Source organism: Dermochelys coriacea, chromosome 1, assembly GCF_009764565.3.
Source record: "Dermochelys coriacea isolate rDerCor1 chromosome 1, rDerCor1.pri.v4, whole genome shotgun sequence".
In the NCBI taxonomy this organism is placed as follows: Eukaryota; Metazoa; Chordata; order Testudines; family Dermochelyidae; genus Dermochelys; species Dermochelys coriacea.
In genome coordinates this window covers 93,281,524-93,301,093 of record NC_050068.2, presented here as the reverse complement: position 1 = coordinate 93,301,093, position 19,570 = coordinate 93,281,524, and the positions used below count along the sequence as shown (strand labels likewise).

The 19,570-nt window shown below is 39.9% G+C and overlaps 1 protein-coding gene across 1 annotated transcript in view; it reads right to left on the bottom strand.

Annotated features, from left to right (window-relative positions):
* The window catches only part of GPC5 (glypican 5), a 580,092-nt gene that overhangs the window by 519,956 nt on the left and 40,566 nt on the right, over positions 1-19,570 (bottom strand). Inside the window, 1 exon segment of the mRNA XM_038390981.2 lies at positions 14,550-14,711. Coding sequence (XP_038246909.2) covers positions 14,550-14,711 — 162 coding nt within the window.

Genomic DNA, 19,570 nt, shown 5'->3' with positions numbered 1-19,570 from the left:
TGTGTCTTTCAAGTGCTTGCTTGGGTGTAATCTGGAAAGCCATTGTGTCACCTTCCCATACTGAGCCCATTGAATCCAAGCATTATATACATATAATAAATATTCCATTAACCCCAATATAGAACATTTCCCCCTCACTAACTGTCAAATATAAAGGGAAGGTGTTAAAAAGCTCTGATACAGTGCTATAAAATCCTCTTGCCTGTAAAGGGTTAAGAAGTTCAAGTAATCTGGCTGGTACCTGACCAAAATGACCAATAAGGGACAAGATACTTTCAAATTCGGGGTGGGGGTGGGGGAGAGGCTTTGTCTATCTGTCTGTGTGATACCTCTGCCGAGGACAGATCAAAAAAGCAAGCAATCTAACTCCTATAGAGTTAGTAAGTAATCTAGCTAGAAAATGTGTTAGATTTTCTTTTGTTTTTGGCTTGTGAAATCTGCTGTGCTGCAGGGAATGTGTGTTCCTGTTTTTGTGTCTTTTTGTAACTTAAGGATTTGTCTAGAGGGATTCTCTATGTTTTGAATCTGACTGCATGTGAGATTATCTTCCATTCTAATCTTACAGAGTTGTGGGTTTTTTTGTTGTTGTTCTTCTAATAACATTCTGTTTTTTGAGAATCTGATTGGGGCTTTTAGTGTCCTAAAAAACCCAAGTCTGATTTGTGCTCATCTTGGTTATTCTCAAGCCTCCCTAGGAAAGGGGGTGTACAGCTTTGTGGGAAGACATCTCCAAGTTGTGTCTTCCCTGATTCTTTGTTAAATCGCTTGGTGGTGGCAGCACACTGAATCCCAGATACGAGGAATTTTGTGTCTGGGGAAATTTTTAACCTAAGCTGGTAGAAATAAGTTTAGGGGGTCTTTCATGTGGGTCCCCACATCTGTATCCCAGAGTTCAAAGTGGGGAAGGAACCCTGACACTAATAAAGTAACATACAATGTTCATAAAATTATTACAGAGCAGAATTCATAACATTACATGTATCAGCTCCATGTCTGTCACAGACATTGCCTCTATATAAATTCTGCTATAAAAATCATGCTCTCTTTGCTTATCACACTGTAATAGAACAGCTTTCCCTCTAGTATTATTTATTTTGCTCTACTGTTCAAATGAGAACCAGTTTACTATTAAACACAAAGTATCACAGGAAGAAAACAAACAGTCAAAAGAAAATCAGACCTGTAAGATAAATTTTATAATTATGGCAGGAAAAGTACATAAGGTGAGCAAGTAAATGAAGAATTCAATTTACGAGAAAGGCAAGTTTCAAACAATACGTGTTAATGATATACACCTGGCTTAACACCATTCACATTACAAATATACTGTTCTTTCCTTTTAAATTCTCTAGTGGATACGGGACTTAATTTGCCAAGCAAATTAAAACAAACGAACAAAACTAACGATATGTACAGGGCGGAACAATTTAGAATCTCACATAAATATAATGCCCTCTTCCTGGCTTTTGTTCTGTGCTCAAGAGCATAGTGTATGATTCCTAAGGTCAAATTTTCAAAAGCATTTCTTTTTCTAAAAGTTATTGGCGCTTTTGAAAATTCTGGCCCTACAGCCTGTATTTACTGAGAAAATTCAAGATGATGAAAGTAAAGAGCACGTCAGACTGGAATCTGCTATAGTGACTGAGCTAATGGTCAACTGGAGTAACAATGGGATCGTCACCGTGGAAGTCACTACCCTCAACAATTCTCCAAAAGCCCGGATTTGCTGACTTTGGTCATGGTACCAGACCCATTTTTCCTCACAGCCCTTCATTCATGCAAAAGACATAAGGGATATGAATTCTGGGGGAATAGTTGCTGCTAGCCTGTTTTAAATATCAAACTTTCCATTCAACTTGGACTGATCATGTGCCCTTAATACTATGTTTCATTCAGTACTGCTGGTGACTTTCCATGTGAACTGAAAAGATGTGAACAGAAGGAGGGTAAGTAGACTCTTTGCTGACCATTTCTGGTTGCCATCAGAGGGTACTTCCAGAATTCCAAGCTGAATTTGTCCTCTATTATTCTGCGCCCATTGTTCTTTGTTTTATACTACCACTAAGTACATATAGTCCTCCTTCCTTCTGAATTATTTACTTTAAACACACACAAAGTCAATTATAGTAGTGTAAAATTCATTATTTTTGCTCAAAGGAGTTTTGTGCAACGTTTACCTTTTATTTCATACAATTACAGAGCCTCTAAATTTTGCTTCATTTGCAGTTTTGTCAAAGTGACTACTTTTTAATTGAAAACTTCCACACACAACAGTTTATTTTTGCATGTTTTGGATAAAAGAAAATAGGTTTTTACTGAAAAATAAAATCCCAACAAGCACCAGCCAATTTCAATTCCAATTTTGCTTAGAAAGAAGACTTCTTTCTCAAACTGTTCTCTTATCTTTTGAAAATGCAGTATATAATTCCATTAGTGCTGGAAAATGTGACTGGCTTGCAAATGTTTAACTTGGGCAATATTTAGGGCAAAAATAAGCCTGTTTATGTTTGTAACAAAATACTTGAAAGCTATGTTGTTGCATGTCATTATGAATTTCACACATTGTTACTTATCTTTGTTTTCCCCAAGTCATGACATTCAGGTTTAGCAGTTCCATGTTCTATGACCACAATCCCACATTGACTTCAATGGGATTGCTTATGTGCATAACGTTAGGCACATACTCAGGTGTTTGCAAAACTGGGATCTATGATTATAAAAGTGGATGCAATATGGAAGTCTGGAGCCAGATCAGAGGAGTCATATCAGTCCCATGTTATCATAGTATAGCACTGTCTTACTCTCCCTATTTTTATTTTATTTTATCACGATTAAATAAACATTTTTGTAGCATTTGTAGGTCAAACTTAAAACATGATTTCTTTAGGCTAAACACTTTTAATTCCCTTAATCCTTCTTTCTAAATAATATTTTCACATCTATGAATCATTTTGGTTGCTCTTCCATCTTTTTAACTTTCAATATCTTTTTTTTTAAATTGAGGGAATCAGAATATTGAATGATATTCCAAGTACTGTATAACCTGCTTTCCACTGGAAAAACATCATCTTTTGCCTTGGGTAGAAGACTGTAGAATAGAAATGGCCTTCTTTGAAACTGCACTGATTATAGCAGACTTCAGTCTGTTCTGAACCATTAACCTCACATTCTGGATGTTTCCCACATAATACTGTCCTACTTCATACCATTATTGTGAGTCCCTTCAAGTGCACTGTTTGGATCTTTATGTTAACAAATGCATTGTTTTTTTTATGACCAGTCAGCCAAATTTTCCAGGTTTCTGAGTGTAAATATGTAACCTTTTGTATCTGATATAAATTAGATCCTCTAATAACCAAACCTCACTTCAAAAAACATTATCTGAAAAAGAAAGTCACATCCCTTACAAATTTTGTATAAGAAAAGTTTAAATAATTCAGATTTATTTTAATAGCACCTATAGGTCTCATATGAGACTGGGGACCTGTTTTGTTAGCTGCAGTAGATACACAGTGAGAGACAGTGCCTACCCCAAAGAGCTTACAATCTGAGGCTATGTCTACACTATGGACTTACAGTGGCACAGTTGTACCGCTACAGGGTCTCATGTGTAGCCAATCTAAGCCAGCAGAAGAGAGCTCTCCTACCAGCATAATTAAACCATCTTCAACGAACGGCGGTGGTAGCTATGTCAGCAGGTGAAAGTCTCCTGCCAACATAGCACTGTCCACATTGGCGCTTCTGTTGGTGACATTTTTGTCGGTCGGGGGGTGTTTTTTTTCACACCTTTGACCAACAAAAATTTTACCAACAGAAGTGCTGGTATAGAAATACTCTTAGTCACTTCACCTCTCTGCCCGAGTGTCCTCCTCTTGAAGAAGGATGCCTACCTACCTACTTCACAAAGGATTTATGAAGATTAATTAGTTAATATCTGTAAAGTGCTATAAACATGTCAAATACTAAGTAGTATTATCGCCAATTTGCAGTTGGGGAACTGAGACGCAGACAAATTAAGTGACTAGTTCCAAAGAAAAAGTAAGTATGACATGAGAAAGTCATAATCATTCCAAACCCCTTTAAATCCCTATCCTAGCCAGAACTGACACCTATAGGAGGAAAATATAGCACAAGATAAATGCATCCAATGAAGTGAGCTGTAGCTCACGAAAGCTTATGCTCTAATAAATTTGTTAGTCTCTAAGGTGCCACAAGTACTCCTTTTCTTTTTGCGAATACAGACTAACACGGCTGCTACTCTGAAACCTGTGTATGCAAATAAGTATCCAAAAACTAAAAATAAGGTTGAATAGAAATAAAACCCCCTGGAGTGCTTAAAGATTTGTTTGCAATACAAGCCCAAGTGTGAATTAATAATGAAGTTTCAAGTACTCATCTAAATATTCTGGCCTTTTGACAATCCCTCAATTCTGTGTTTTACATGAAACTAGATACAAACAAGTAGGGTCTGATTCTCAGTTACATTGCATCCCCTTTTCACCATTCTGATAGCATAAAGTAGTCAGAACCTGACAGTTAAGAATATCATTGGAGTAGAGGTCCTGCTTGGCTGGTGTAGAATAGTATAAGGGCCTACCAGCATTGCTCTTAGCCCCAGAGTAGGGGCAGAGTACAGATATGGTCTGAGTGTACTGCACTATGGCTGCAAAATATCTTCAATGCCAGTATATAAATGCAGGAGTATGGGTAACAAGCAGGATGATCTGGAAGTGATGGTATATGAAGAAAAAATTGACTTAATTGGCATCACAGACACCTGGTGAGACAACTCCCAGGATTGGAGTTGGGAGATATAGCTTGTTTCAAAAGGATAATTGTGATGTTGCACTCTATATGATTTTATGAAAATATGCTAATGAGTATGAATATAATATAACTGGAATATGCTTCATGCAAAAGGTCTCTTGTAAGGTATCATTACAAAGCTTATAATCTACTGAGTATGGTCATCCTATTTATATAAATGTATCACTCTTGTACCTGAAACTAGAAATAGGAAATATAACTCTGAGGGCCTATTGTAATTATGCAAAGTGTGGGCCATTAATAGTGGTTTGGAATCTTGATGGCTCCCATTAACCAGAACAATTGACGATGGATGGCTCTGTTTGTAGGTAGGCCTTCCTGTGAGTCAAACTGGGAGGAATGAAGGCTTGGAGTCTCACAGGAAATGTGACCATGTCACCTGCTACTGAAATCCATCTTAAACCTGGTGCTTTTCCATTTGAGCGGGGGAGGGGAGAGAGAGAGAGAGAGAGAGAGAAGATTCCCACCTTGTGCCAAAGCCATATAAGGGGGTGGAACAGAACAAAGGGGGCTGCAGTCATGAGAAAACCCTTAGCTATCACCTGAGCTGTAACAAGGGCTGTATCAGGGGAAGGGAGTGTGCCCAGACTAGGAAGGCGTCCAGTCAGTGATAGAAGCTTATTGAAACATTTCTGAGGATGAGATTTTATCTAGATTCAGTTTTCTTAGTGCATGTTTTATTTTATTTTGTTTGGTAATTTCCTTTGTTCAGTCTGTTACTATTTGGAATCACTTAAATCCTACTTTCTGTATTTAATAAAATCACTTTTTACTTACTATTTAACCCAGAGTATGTATTACTACCTGTTGGGGGGATGCGGGGGGGAAAAACAGCTGTGCATCTCTCTCTATCAGTGTTATAGAGGGTGAACAATTTATGAGTTTACCCTGCATAAGCTTTATACAGGGTAAAACGGATTTATTGGGGGTTTGGACCACATTGGGAGTTGGGCATCTGAGTGTTAGAAACAGGAACACTTCTTAAGGAACACTTTCAGTTAAGCTTGAAGTTTGTGGGATGTGGTTCAGACCTGGATCTGTGTTTGTGGCCGGCAAGCGTGTCTGGCACAACCAGGCAGGGTTATGGAGTCCCAAACTGGCAGGGAAAGCAGGGGCAGAAGTAGTCTTGGCACGTCAGTTGGCAGTCCCAAGGGGGTTTCTGTGATCCAACTAGTCACAATAACTATGGGGAAAAAGTATATCAAGAATGTATACACATATGCACTGTTTACACTTGCACTGAGGTTCAATGGGAAGTGAGTGACAGACCTGAGAATCTGTGGGTGAGGATAACAAGAGAAAAGAACAGTAGCAATGTTATGGTGAGGGTCTGTTATAGACCATCATATCAGAAAGAGGAAGTGGATGAGTCATTCTACAAGCAGGTAACAAAATTAGCTAACACACGTGAGCTAGTATTAATGGGAGAATTTAACTTCCCTGATATTTGTTGGAAGACTATTGCAGCAAAACATAATATATAACCGCAAATTCTTAGCATGTGTAGGGGACAGCTTTCTGAATCAGAAACAACTATGGGGTCATCCATTTTGGGACTGGTTTTGAACAACAGGGATGAATTAGTTGTGAACATGAAGGTGATCGGGAACTTAGGAAGAAGTGATCATGATCTAATAGAATTCAAGATCCGATGGAAAGGAGGACCCGAGATCACCAAAACAAGGACACTGGACTTCAAAAAGGCAGATTTCAACCAACTCAGAGAAATAGTAGACAAGATCCTATGGAAAGGCCAATCAAGAAGAAAAGGAATAAAAGGGGGCTGGCAGTTCTTAAAAGATGTAATACTAGAGGCTTAACATAAGCTGTTCTGATGTAGAGGAAAGATAAGAAGAGCCACAGGAGGCCAATGTGGCTGCACAAAGAGCTTTTTAGCTATCTAAAAACCAAAGGGAATACATACAGGAAATGGAAGCCTGTCACCAAGGAAGTATACCTGGGGATAGCGTGAGCTTATAGGGACAAATTCAGGAAAGCCAAGGGAAAGAATGAGTTACAGCTGGCAAGAAATATTAGCGACAACAAGACGGTGTTCTTCAGATATGTCAGACAATAAAGAAAGTTCAAGGACAGTGTGGGTCTATTGCTCAGTGGAGCAAGTGAGCTGGTAATGGAAGATGATAGGAAGTTAGAGCTGTTCAATTCTTACTTTGTTTCAGCTTTCTCACAAAAAATGTGACCAGATGACTAGCGAAGATTAGGATAAGTAAACACCACATCAGAGATCTTCTGACCAATCTGAATTAATTCAAATCAGCGGGGCCAGATGTTGTTCACTCAAGGGTACTGAAGGGATTAGCTGAAGAAATCTCAGAGCCACTGGCAATAATATTTACAAACTCATGGATGACAAGAGACTGGAAGACTGCAGAAGTGCTAACACAGGGCTCATCTTCAAAAAGGGGGGAAAAGGAGGAGCCTGGAAACTACAGACCAGTCAGCCTGACTTCGATCCCTGGGAAGCTACTAGAGCAATGTATAAAACATTCAATTTGTGAATACCTGGAGGATGAAGGGGTAATCACTAGCAGCCAGCATGGATTTACCAAAAATAAATCATGCCAAACCAGCTTGATTTCCTTCTTTGACAGGGTAAATGATTTGGTGGATGGGGGAATGCAGTGGACATAACATACCTGCACTTCAGCAAGGCTTTTGACACAGTTGCACATGACATTTTGATAAGAAGGCTGGAGAAATGTAGGCTCGACAGAACTACCGTTAAGTGGATACATAATTGGTTAAAGAACTGCAAACAAATAGTAACTATTAATGAAATGATGTTGGATTGGAGGGAGGTCTCAAGTGGAGTTCTGAGTTGGTGTGGTTTAACATCTTTATTAATTACGTGGATGTAGGCATAGAGAACATAATGATCAAGTTTGTAGATAACACAAAGCTAGGAGGGGTTGCCAATACTTTTGAGAATAGAGCTAAAATTCAGAGGGGTCTCGATAAATTGGAGAATTGTGCTATAGACAACAAAATGAAATTCAACAAAGACAAATGTAAGGTGCTACACTTGGGAAGAAAAACCAAATTCACAAATACAGAATGGGGGGAAACTGGCTTGGCAGCAGCACTGCTGAAAAGGATCAGGGAGTTGTGGTGATCACAACCTCAACATGAGTCAGAAATGCGATTCTGTTTCAAAAAAAGCAAATGCAATTTTAGGTTGCATTAACAGAAGTATAGCATTCAAGTCACAGGAGGTGAAAGTACAACTCTGCTCGGCACTGGTTAGGCCTCAGCTAAAGTACTGTATCCAGTTTTGGTCGCCAATGTATAGAAAAGGATGTAGAGAAATTGGAAAGGATCCAAAGGTGAGCAACAAAAATGATCAGAGGGATGGAATGTAAGACATATAAGCAAAGGCTGAAGGAACTGGGTATGTTTAGTTTGGAAAAGAGATTAAGGGGGGGAAATGATAGCAGTCTTCAGATACTTGAAAGGCTGCCATAAAAAAGATGGAGAAAAGTTGTTCTCTTTTGTCACAGAGGGCAGGACAAGAGGCAATGGGTTCAAACTACAACATGGCAGATTTAGATTAAATCTCAGGAAAAACTGTCTAACTGAAAGAACAGTAGGACAATGGAACTGCCTCAGAAGGTTGTGAAAACTCTTTCACTGGAAGTTTTCAAAAGGAGGCTGGATAGCCATCTTTCTTGGGTGGGTTAGACACAACATCACCTGTCCAGATGCAGGATTTTAGACTAGATGACCCTTGCAGTCCTTCTAATCCTATGGTTCTGTGGCTATTCTCTGCTTCCTGGAGCCAGAGGGAACATGCAGAAGATTGGGTGCCAGAAAGTCCTCTGCACAGCCCCAAAAGATGGGAAGCCAAAAGGTGATCAGGTAATCAGCCCATTAGTTTTTGTGCTGTTATAATCTGAACCAGAATAATTTTATCCATGTAGTGAAATGTGAAATCATCAAGTGCTTGGATTTAATTTATGTATATATTTTATTGTATTTTCACTATAAAGAACTACAGACCGGAAAGAGAAGGAAAAAGTTAAACCTTTGCTTTGAAGCGACTCCCTATATTACAAATTATCTATAAAGCAATATATCACTTGAAATCAGAAGTAGGAAATGGTAGCTCCTGCTGAAAAGAGTTTTCTGGTTTTCAAATCATTCTCTTAGAAACCTTTGAAACTGAAAAAACATTTGAATTACTGCCACCACAGATTTTTTTTAAAAAAAAAAACAGGAATGAACAAATGTTCGTTGTACCTGATGGCCAAGTAGGCTACCAAAGAAAGTAGTTTAGAAGTTTGTAACACATTTTCTTGTCCACATAATTCATTTAACTTACTTGGTTGCAACTTCATCACATTCATAGCACTATAATCTCAACAAATACGGCACATGTCTGTGAGTCCACTTAATCCTCCTTGCTTAGATTAAAGTGGACATTGGATCTATTTTGTAATTAGAATTTTACAACATAATATCATGATACTGTGTAATATATTTTCAAAAAAATTGCATCACAAGATCATTAAGGTTTTCTTAGTTAAGAGCACTGTGTCAGGAAATACCAGAATGAAGTCTGCAATATTAACTCTTCCCTCTTGTGCATATGCATCATGCTAGTATTTTATTACATGATGATATACATTTCTAAAATAATACAATACAATATCAAGCATGCAACTTCAGCAGGTCTCTGTTTCATGTATATTATATTATATTGCAATAGACCTCAATTAACCCATATATAAAACAGCTGGATGAGGAAAACAATATTTTCCTTACTTGACTAAAAAGGGGGCCTGAAGTGCTGAGAATAAAGATTCTGTAGTGAAAGATATGGGCGTAGAATTCAGAACCTCTTGGAACCCAACCGTTCTTCTCTTTCCTTTAGGCCTTTCTGGGGACGAATACCACTGGTGACAGAATAGCATCAAGTGTTCCCAGAATCATTTAGAAATCATTTTGGAGGAACTAAGGAGACTGAGTGAGGTCTAGGCACATGCACAGTACAGCCTACTAGCACTTGGACATCAGTTAATTTGTAAACAACTTGAATCAAATCAAGCACATAGGTGCAAAGAACTCTTTTCAGAGGCTTAACCTGGTGAAATCAAAATAAATTTTCATCATGACAGTTAAAAAGGCAACTATCCTCAAAGACTATTTACGTGCTGTATTTCAACTTTCTACGCCCAACCTTTCAGCACTAGAGCTGTTCAAGTTATTATAAAAATATCTTCAAGAAGTGTGGGAGAGAAGCACTTTTCTCACTCATTTTAAAAAAGTGGGTAAACCACTTTTTGTTCAAATTTTACACACACACGTACAGCAGTTTTGTAACAGATTAGTGTACCACTAATGTATGCTTTCAATGTTAATTTTAATTGGCTATCTGAAAAACTCTGGATTACCTTAATTTCTAAGACTGCTTGTTTCTGATATTATAGACAAGTGGTGACCTTACCATAGTTAAGGAGGCAGACAGCTTCTTTAATAAAGTCCTATTTTAGCGTAAATCACCACACATAATTTTAGCTTGGAATACTCATTTGGCCTGAAAACTGTCAGTTTACTCTGAAGACAAAGGAAAGTGTTTGCAGAGGGTAAAACAGTTTTTGAGTCAATAAAAATGATAGTGTTTCCAATTTACTTCAAATATTTCTTCGATTCCCACTAACTCTAAAACAGTTTGCTGTACTGTTTCACAGTTAAAATCTCCATGAAAATTCATGCACTAGCTATTTTTGAAGAAAATAACTTATAATTAATCAAAGATATCAACCATTTTGTAAGACAAGTGGAAGTCCAATCATTATCATACAACTTAAGTTCTCCAATCACCTTTCCTCAGGGACGAGTGATTTCTTCTTCCCTGTTGAAGATTTCCCACTTGCCATGTTAGTTAATATTATTTTATTCTTATCTTAGAGGTAATAGAAGAGGTTAAGATTTATAGCTTGTTTTGTCACAATATACATTCTGAAACATACTATACATAAGAAAGGAATTATAACATTCTACCAAGAGTTGGCATGCAAGTGTTCTAATTTGTACTAATTAAAGTGACATGTTGTTCTCTAAAATACACAGATGTTATAATAATGAACACTTGAAAACTACATTATAGGCTAGATTTTACCTATTAGACTGAGGGCCATACTAGTGTTGGCGCAGCATTTCAGAGCAAGCTTGAGGAAGGATCATGCCACCTTCCCACCCCCACCCCGGATGGCAAGAACTCCACAGCCTTTACGACAGTGAAGCCCCTACTCCCTGCCAGTGCATCTGAATGGTTCCATGGGTTGGTGTGGGGCAAGCAAAGCCATGGGCCCACTTTCCTCCAACCTCCATTGGGATAACCATGGCATCCAGGGACACACAGAGAAAGCACCCCTACCATGGCCAACCTGACCCTATTAAATAAAATAAAAATTACAATACTTGATTTGTGGCACTTGCTCAAAATAAGATCATAATTCAAAAATTAACACCAGAACTTGGAAACAGATGCACTGCTGACTTTGAAGTGCAGAACTAGGGAGACTGTCAGGGTTGCCATTGTTCAGAGGAAACATTAAATCAAAGTGCTTGGAGTCTGTCCACTTGCAAGTTTAAAACAATGCATAAGGGGCAACCAGTTTCCTAGCAAACATTCCCTCTTTCTGTGATAGAAAAACTGGGGCTCTCTTTGTTGTTTTGTATTTTAAAACAAAAAGCTGCTACAGTTGATACTAAGTGGAATAATTGTGGACAGTCTCAGCAGAAAAGCTAAGAAATGAATAGGCATAGAGCCTGAACTACTTTTTCACTAATAAGAGAGGTCTGCCCCATCAAGGGAAGAAGCACACTGTGGCATAGTACTGGTAAGTTTACATTGCTGCTGCCCATAATGAAACTACATTATAATCATACAACATGTATGATCACATCTTTAAGAAGGACATTTCAAAATTCTTATATGGGATGATGCAAGTAATACACCAAAATCTTGCTTCAAGGTCTAAAGCTGAACTGATTTCAGGTATTGCAAGAGAAAACCGTGATTATTTGAGAATATTTCAGCATTCACTTATGTGTTCTGTGACTTGAAAGATCCAAACACACATCAAGAACAGCATTTTAGGACATCTGGAATTCATGCAAGTTTATTTCAGGATATCTGGCCGTCATGGCCATACTTGAATTTAGCAATCACCTCAAATTTTGGGCAACACTGATGGTGATTTGCCTTTTGAACTCAATTGTACATTCAACACCCACATTTCCACAAAACATCTCTTTAAGGTCAAATAAAGTTTTAAACCTAGAGATGGCTGAGAGCTTACACATGCTACAGAATTTTCTTCTCACCTGGGTTTGAGGGGAAGTGAAGGTAGCTATAATTTAAAAAAAAAAACCAAAGAAAATAAAGGGCAATTTGATAGTAAAGAATGTCAATCAGAAGGTAGTAATTGTAAAAAATTGTAGAAAAGTAAGGGAAGCAAAAGGTTACAAGGAGAAACTCTTTGGCAAGCAGAGTTAAGGAGTTTTTAAATACATTAGAAACCAAAAGAATCCTGACCATGATTTTTGTCCACTACTAGATGGCAGTGGTAGAATTCTCAATAATAATGCAGAAAAGGCAGAAGTGATCAATAAACATTTCTGTTTTGTACTTTGGTAAAAATAAAAGATGAGATAGTCTCATAATATGGTCATGATAACAACAATCTTTCTATTCCACTAGTATTGCTGGAGGATATTAAATAGAAGCTATTAAACTTAGTAGTCAAGTGGGTGTGTTTCCAGTGGGATCCATCAAAGATCATTCCTTAGCCCTATGCTATTTAGCATTTTTATCAATGATCTGGGGAAAAATTACATAAAATGATCACTGATAAAGTTGGCAGATGACACAAAAATTGGCAGAATGGTAAATAATGAAGCAGAGAGGTCACTGATTCAGAGCAATCTCGATTGCTTGTTAAACTAGGCGCAAGCAAACCATATGCGTTTTAATATGGCTAAACATAAATTTATAAATCTAGGAACAAAGAATATAGGTCATACATACAAGACGGGGACTGTATCCTGGGAAACGGTGACTCTGAAAAAAGATTTGGGGGTTGTGATGGATAATCAACTGAAAATGAGCTGCCAGTGTGACGCTGTGGCCAAAAAATCTAATGTGATCCTGGGATGCATAAACAGGGGGATCTTGAGAAGGAGTAGAGAGGTTATTTTACCTCCATACTTGGCACTGAGGCGACTGCTGCTGGAACATCTAGTTCTGGTGCCCACAATTCAAAAAAGATGTTTATAAACTGGAGACAGTGAGCCATGAGAATGATTAAAGTATTAGAAAACATGCCTTATAGTGATAGACTCAAGGAAGTCAATCTATTTAGCTTAACAAAAAGAAGGGTAAAGTGTGACTTGATTACAGTATATAAGTATCTACATGGGGAACAAATATTTAATAATGGTCTCTTCAATCTAGCAGAGAAAGGTATAAAATAATTCAATGGCTGTAAATTGAAGCTAGAAAATCTCAGACTGGCAATAAGGCATACATTTTTAATGTGAGAGTAATTAACCAATGGAACAATTTACCAAGAGTCATGATGGATTCTCAGTCACTGATAATTTTTAATCAAGAATGGATGTTTTTTCTAAATGATTTATTCTAGGAACCATTTTAGGGAAGTTTTATGGCCTGTGTTATACAGGAGGTCAGACTAGATGATCACAATGGCCCCTTCTGATCTTGGAATATATCTATTCTTCCTTCTATAAAAAAGGAAATTCAATATACAACTAATCATTTCTTTTAAAGCCTCAACAGTAAAAGCTTCTTACAAGTCAGCTAACTCAATTTTAAGAGTTTTTTCCTATATATGAAGAGAAAACAGATACTTTTAGTTCGAATAACTTATTTCTGACTAAAAGAAAAATAAGAGAGACCAAAGTAAAGGTCCTATCAGAAAGCACCCGGTGAATTTCTCCCCTCTGGTGACAGTCATCACTGAAGGGAGCACAAAATGGCTGCCTGTCTCTTTAGACAGCATAGCATTGGATGAACAAAGGCTTTTACAAAGCAATTACCACCCCAAAACAGATGAGGACAAGAGGCCTAACACCTGAGATGTGTACTCAAATGCCAGAAAAAGGACACAGGTGAAGCTAGTCCCGTAACCATGACAGTGGTAATTTGGTGTTAGGGTTTATAGTTCTGGAGCGTGAATACAGTGTGGGCAGATAGGCATAATCTTGTAATCAAGTTAAATGTGAGTTAAGTTCCATGCCCCCAACTGCCATCCACATCAGCCTAGGCAGAGGACCCTTCACCAATGTGGAGGGGTTGCGGTGAGAGAACCTGCTGAAAAGCTACTACACCATCAACCCTGCCAAGGACTAATTGATCCGAGGAAGGGCTTTGCAGTGTACATGCATATCAAAGTGAAATTCATCATGACACTTTTTAGATATTCAAAGGTGTAAAATCCTAAACAAAGAACCTAATTAAACCCACTTCTTTATTTTTCTCAAAGGCCACTAGTTACCAGCCACACACAATTAATACACACAGCCCTTCCTCCACAATTAAATAGTCTTTTTGTAAAGTACAATAAGCATTAAGAGGAACTAAAATAGATAACTTATCACAAATCAGTTTAAGCATATGATAATGTTAAGAAAATGCTTTTTGAACAAACTTTGAAATGTACAGCAGAAAGATTTACCTTGAAAAGCAGCTGCATTATGAGATATTAAAAACTTTAAAGTAGAGCTTGATGTCTGAAGCACTTGTTGTATATCCTGCTTTACTACAATCTGGTATCTCTCCTCCATCTTTTTGGTACAACACGTTAGGTTTTTGGACGTACAAACTTGAAGATCAGCCCCTAGAGAAAGAAATACACTTTTACTTTCCAAATTTATGATTATGTGTACAGTGCATTGTGCCATACATGATCATAGAATCAAAGAAGATCAGGGCTGGAAGAGACCTCAGGAGGTCATCTAATCCAAGCCCCTGATCAAAGCAGGACCAAACCCAACCAAATCATCCCAGCCAGGGGTTTTGTCAAGCCGGGCCTTAAAAACTTCTAAGGATGGAGATTCCACCACCTCCCTAGATAACCCATTTCAGTGCTTCACCACCCTCCTAGTGAAATAATTTTTTCTTATATCCAACCTAGACCTCCCCCACTGCAACTTGAGAACATTGCTCCTTGTTCTGTCATCTGCCACCACTGAGAACAACCTAGCTCAGTGGTGGGCAACCTGCGACCCACCAAGATAATCCACTGGCAGGTCACGAGACAGTTTGTTTACATTGACCATCCACAGGCACAGCCACCTGCAGCTCCCAGTGGCTACGGTTCACCGTTCCCGCCAATGGGCGCTCCGGAAAGCGACAAAGGCTGGCTGCCGCTTCCTGCAGCTTCCATTGGCCGGAAATGGTGAACCGCGGCTACTGGAAGCTGCAGGTGGCCATGCTAGCAGATGGTCAATGTAAACAAACTGTCTCGTGACATTCCAGCAGATTACCCTAACAGGCCATTTGCAGGTTGCCTACCACTGGCCTACATCCATCCTCTTTGGAACCCCCCCCCCCCCGCTTCTCTTCCACAGACTAAATAATCCCAGTTCCCTCAGCCTCGCCTCATAAATCACGTACCCCAGCCCCCTAATCATTTTTGTTGCCCTACACTGGACTCTCTCCAATTTGTCCACATCCTTTCTGTAGTGGGGAGCCCAAAACTGGAGGCAATACTCCAGATGTGGCCTCACCAGTGCCAAATAGAGGGGAATAATCACTTCCCTCAATCTGCTGCAATGCTCCTACTAATGCAGCCCAAAGTGCCATTAGCTTTCCTGGCAACAAGGGTACACTCTTGACTCATATCCAGCTTCTCGTCCACTGTAATCCCCAGGTCCTTTTCTGCAGAACTGCCGCTTAGTCAATTTCCCTTTTGTAACAAACATAGCATAGGTCGGGGTGGCCAAACTGTGGCTCACGAGCCACATAAGGCTCACAGAGCCCTCCCTACCCCCAACCCTTCCACCCCATTCTTCACCTACAAGACTTGGTGGTGGGGAGCTTGAGACGTCCGCCTTCCAAGCAGGGTGGTGGAGTAGGGGCTTCTGCCCAGTACGGGGGGAGAGGGGAGTCTTGGGCCTTCAGCCCCGCGACGCACACCTGCTGTAGCTCAGGGCTTCAGCAGGAATGGGGCTGAACCCCAAGCTCTGGCAGGTGCACCCTGGCTATCAAATTTCTGAAGATTGTTGTATGCAGTTCAGAGGGTCAGTAAGTTTTGCCACTCCTGACACAGGTGAAAGCATTACCCAAAACTCTCAAAGATGTCTGGTCCTGTTTCACAAAAAACAGATGCATGTTGAATTTTTATTTACCTTGTTTATTTGAATACCTTATATGTTTTCCCCTTTCTAAAGTAATACAGAGCAATGAAAAGTGTAAAGATCTAAGAAGAAAGAAATTAATATTTTAATTAAAAAACTACAGTGTATCCAAATGTTCTCTTCTAAAAATGGGTAAATCAACATTTCCAGAAAAAAAAGTGATAACTTTAAACATAGCATTATTAAGAATGTCTGTCTAATAGTTAAATTCTGTTCTCAAATACAGAACTTTTATTGGTTTCAGAGTAGCAGCCGTGTTAGTCTGTATTCGCAAAAAGAAAAGGAGTACTTGTGGCACCTTAGAGACTAACAAATTTATTAGAGCATAAGCTTTCGTGAGCTACAGCTCACTTCATCGGATGCATTTGGTGGAAAAAACAGAGGAGAGATTTATATACACACACACACAGAGAACATGAAACAATGGGTTTATCATACACACTGTAAGGAGAGTGATCACTTAAGATAAGCCATCACCAACAGCAGGGGGGGGAAGGAGGAAAACCTTTCATGGTGACAAGCAGGTAGGCTAATTCCAGCAGTTAACAAGAATATCAGAGGAACAGTGGGGGGTGGGGTGGGAGGGAGAAATACCATGGGGAAATAGTTTTACTTTGTGTAATGACTCATCCATTCCCAGTCTCTAGTCAAGCCTAAAGTTAATTGTATCCAGTTTGCAAATTAATTCCAATTCAGCAGTCTCTCGTTGGAGTCTGTTTTTGAAGCTTTTTTGTTGAAGTATAGCCACTCTTAGGTCTGTGATCGAGTGACCAGAGAGATTGAAGTGTTCTCCAACTGGTTTTTGAATGTTATAATTCTTGACGTCTGATTTGTGTCCATTCATTCTTTTACGTAGAGACTGTCCAGTTTGGCCAATGTACATGGCAGAGGGGCATTGCTGGCACATGATGGCATATATCACATTGGTAGATGCACAGGTGAACGAGCCTCTGATGGTGTGGCTGATGTGATTAGGCCCTATGATGGTATCCCCTGAATAGATATGTGGACAGAGTTGGCAACGGGCTTTGTTGCAAGGATAGGTTCCTGGGTTAGTGGTTCTGTTGTGTGGTGTGTGGTTGCTGGTGAGTATTTGCTTCAGATTGGGGGGCTGTCTGTAAGCAAGGACTGGTCTGTCTCCCAAGATCTGAGAGAGCGATGGCTCGTCCTTCAGGATAGGTTGTAGATCCTTGATGATGCGTTGGAGGGGTTTTAGTTGGGGGCTGAAGGTGATGGCTAGTGGCGTTCTGTTGTTTTCTTTGTTGGGCCTGTCCTGTAGTAGGTGACTTCTGGGTACTCTTCTGGCTCTGTCAATCTGTTTCTTCACTTCAGCAGGTGGGTACTGTAGTTGTAGGAATGCATGATAGAGATCTTGTAGGTGTTTGTCTCTGTCTGAGGGGTTGGAGCAAATGCGGTTATATCGTAGCGCTTGGCTGTAGACAATGGATCGAGTGGTATGATCTGGATGAAAGCTAGAGGCATGTAGGTAGGAATAGCGGTCAGTAGGTTTCCGATATAGGGTGGTGTTTATGTGACCATCGCTTATTAGCACCGTAGTGTCCAGGAAGTGGATCTCTTGTGTGGACTGGTCCAGGCTGAGGTTGATGGTGGGATGGAAATTGTTGAAATCATGGTGGAATTCCTCAAGAGCTTCTTTTCCATGGGTCCAGATGATGAAGATGTCATTAATGTAGCGCAAGTAGAGTAGGGGCATTAGGGAACGAGAGCTGAGGAAGCGTTGTTCTAAGTCAGCCATAAAAATGTTGGCATACTGTGGGGCCATGCGGGTACCCATCGCAGTGCCGCTGATTTGAAGGTATACATTGTCACCAAATGTGAAATAGTTATGGGTCAGGACAAAGTCACAAAGTTCTGCCACCAGGTTAGCCGTGACAGTATCGGGGATACTGTTCCTGACGGCTTGTAGTCCATCTTTGTGTGGAATGTTGGTGTAGAGGGCTTCTACATCCATAGTGGCTAGGATGGTGTTTTTAGGAAGATCACCAATGGACTGTAGTTTCCTCAGGAAATCGGTGGTGTCTCGAAGATAGCTGGGAGTGCTGGTAACGAAGGGCCTGAGGAGGGAGTCTACATAGCCAGACAATCCTGCTGTCAGGGTGCCAATGCCTGAGATGATGGGGCGTCCAGGATTTCCAGGTTTATGGATCTTGGGTAGCAGATAGAATACCCCAGGTCCTGGCTCCAGGGGTGTGTCTGTGCGGATTTGTTCTTGTGCTTTTTCAGGGAGTTTCTTGAGCAAATGCTGTAGTTTCTTTTGGTAACTCTCAGTGGGATCAGAGGGTAATGGCTTGTAGAAAGTGGTGTTGGAGAGCTGCCTAGTAGCCTCTTGTTCATACTCTGACCTATTCATGATGACGACAGCACCTCCTTTGTCAGCCTTTTTGATTATGATGTCAGAGTTGTTTCTGAGGCTGTGGATGGCACTGTGTTCTGCATGGCTGAGGTTATGGGGTAAGCGATGCTGCTTTTCCACAATTTCAGCTCGTGCACGTCGGCGGAAGCAGTCTATGTAGAAATCCAGGCTGCTGTTTCGACCTTCAGGAGGAGTCCACCTAGAATCCTTCTTTTTGTAGTGTTGGCAGGAAGGTCTCTGTGGGTTAATATGTTGGTCAGAGGTGTGTTGGAAATATTCCTTGAGTCTGAGACGTCGAAAATAGGATTCTAGGTCACCACAGAACTGTATCATGTTCGTGGGGGTGGAGGGGCAAAAGGAGAGGCCCCGAGATAGGACAGATTCTTCCGCTGGGCTAAGAGTATAGTTGGATAGATTAACAATATTGCTGGGTGGGTTACGGGAACCATTGTTGTGGCCCCTTGTGGCATATAGTAGTTTAGATAGCTTAGTGTCCTTTTTCTTTTGTAGAGAATCAAAGTGTGTTTTGTAAATGGCTTGTCTAGTTTTTGTAAAGTCCAGCCACGAGGAAGTTTGTGTGGAAGGTTGGTTCTTTATGAGAGTATCCAGTTTTGAGAGCTCATTCTTAATCTTTCCCTGTTTGCTGTAGAGGATGTTGATCAGGTGGTTCCGCAGTTTCCTTGAGAGTGTGTGGCACAAGCTGTCAGCATAGTCTGTGTGGTATGTAGATTGTAATGGATTTTTTACCTTCAGTCCTTTCGGTATGATGTCCATCTGTTTGCATTTGGAGAGGAAGATGATGTCTGTCTGTATCTGTGCGAGTTTTTTCATGAAGTTGACAGATTTCCACTCTATACGGCTAAATTCAGTGCCTTGCATAATCACAGGTTTCAGAGTAGCAGCCGTGTTAGTCTGTATTCGCAAAAAGAAAAGGAGTACTTGTGGCACCTTAGAGACTAACAA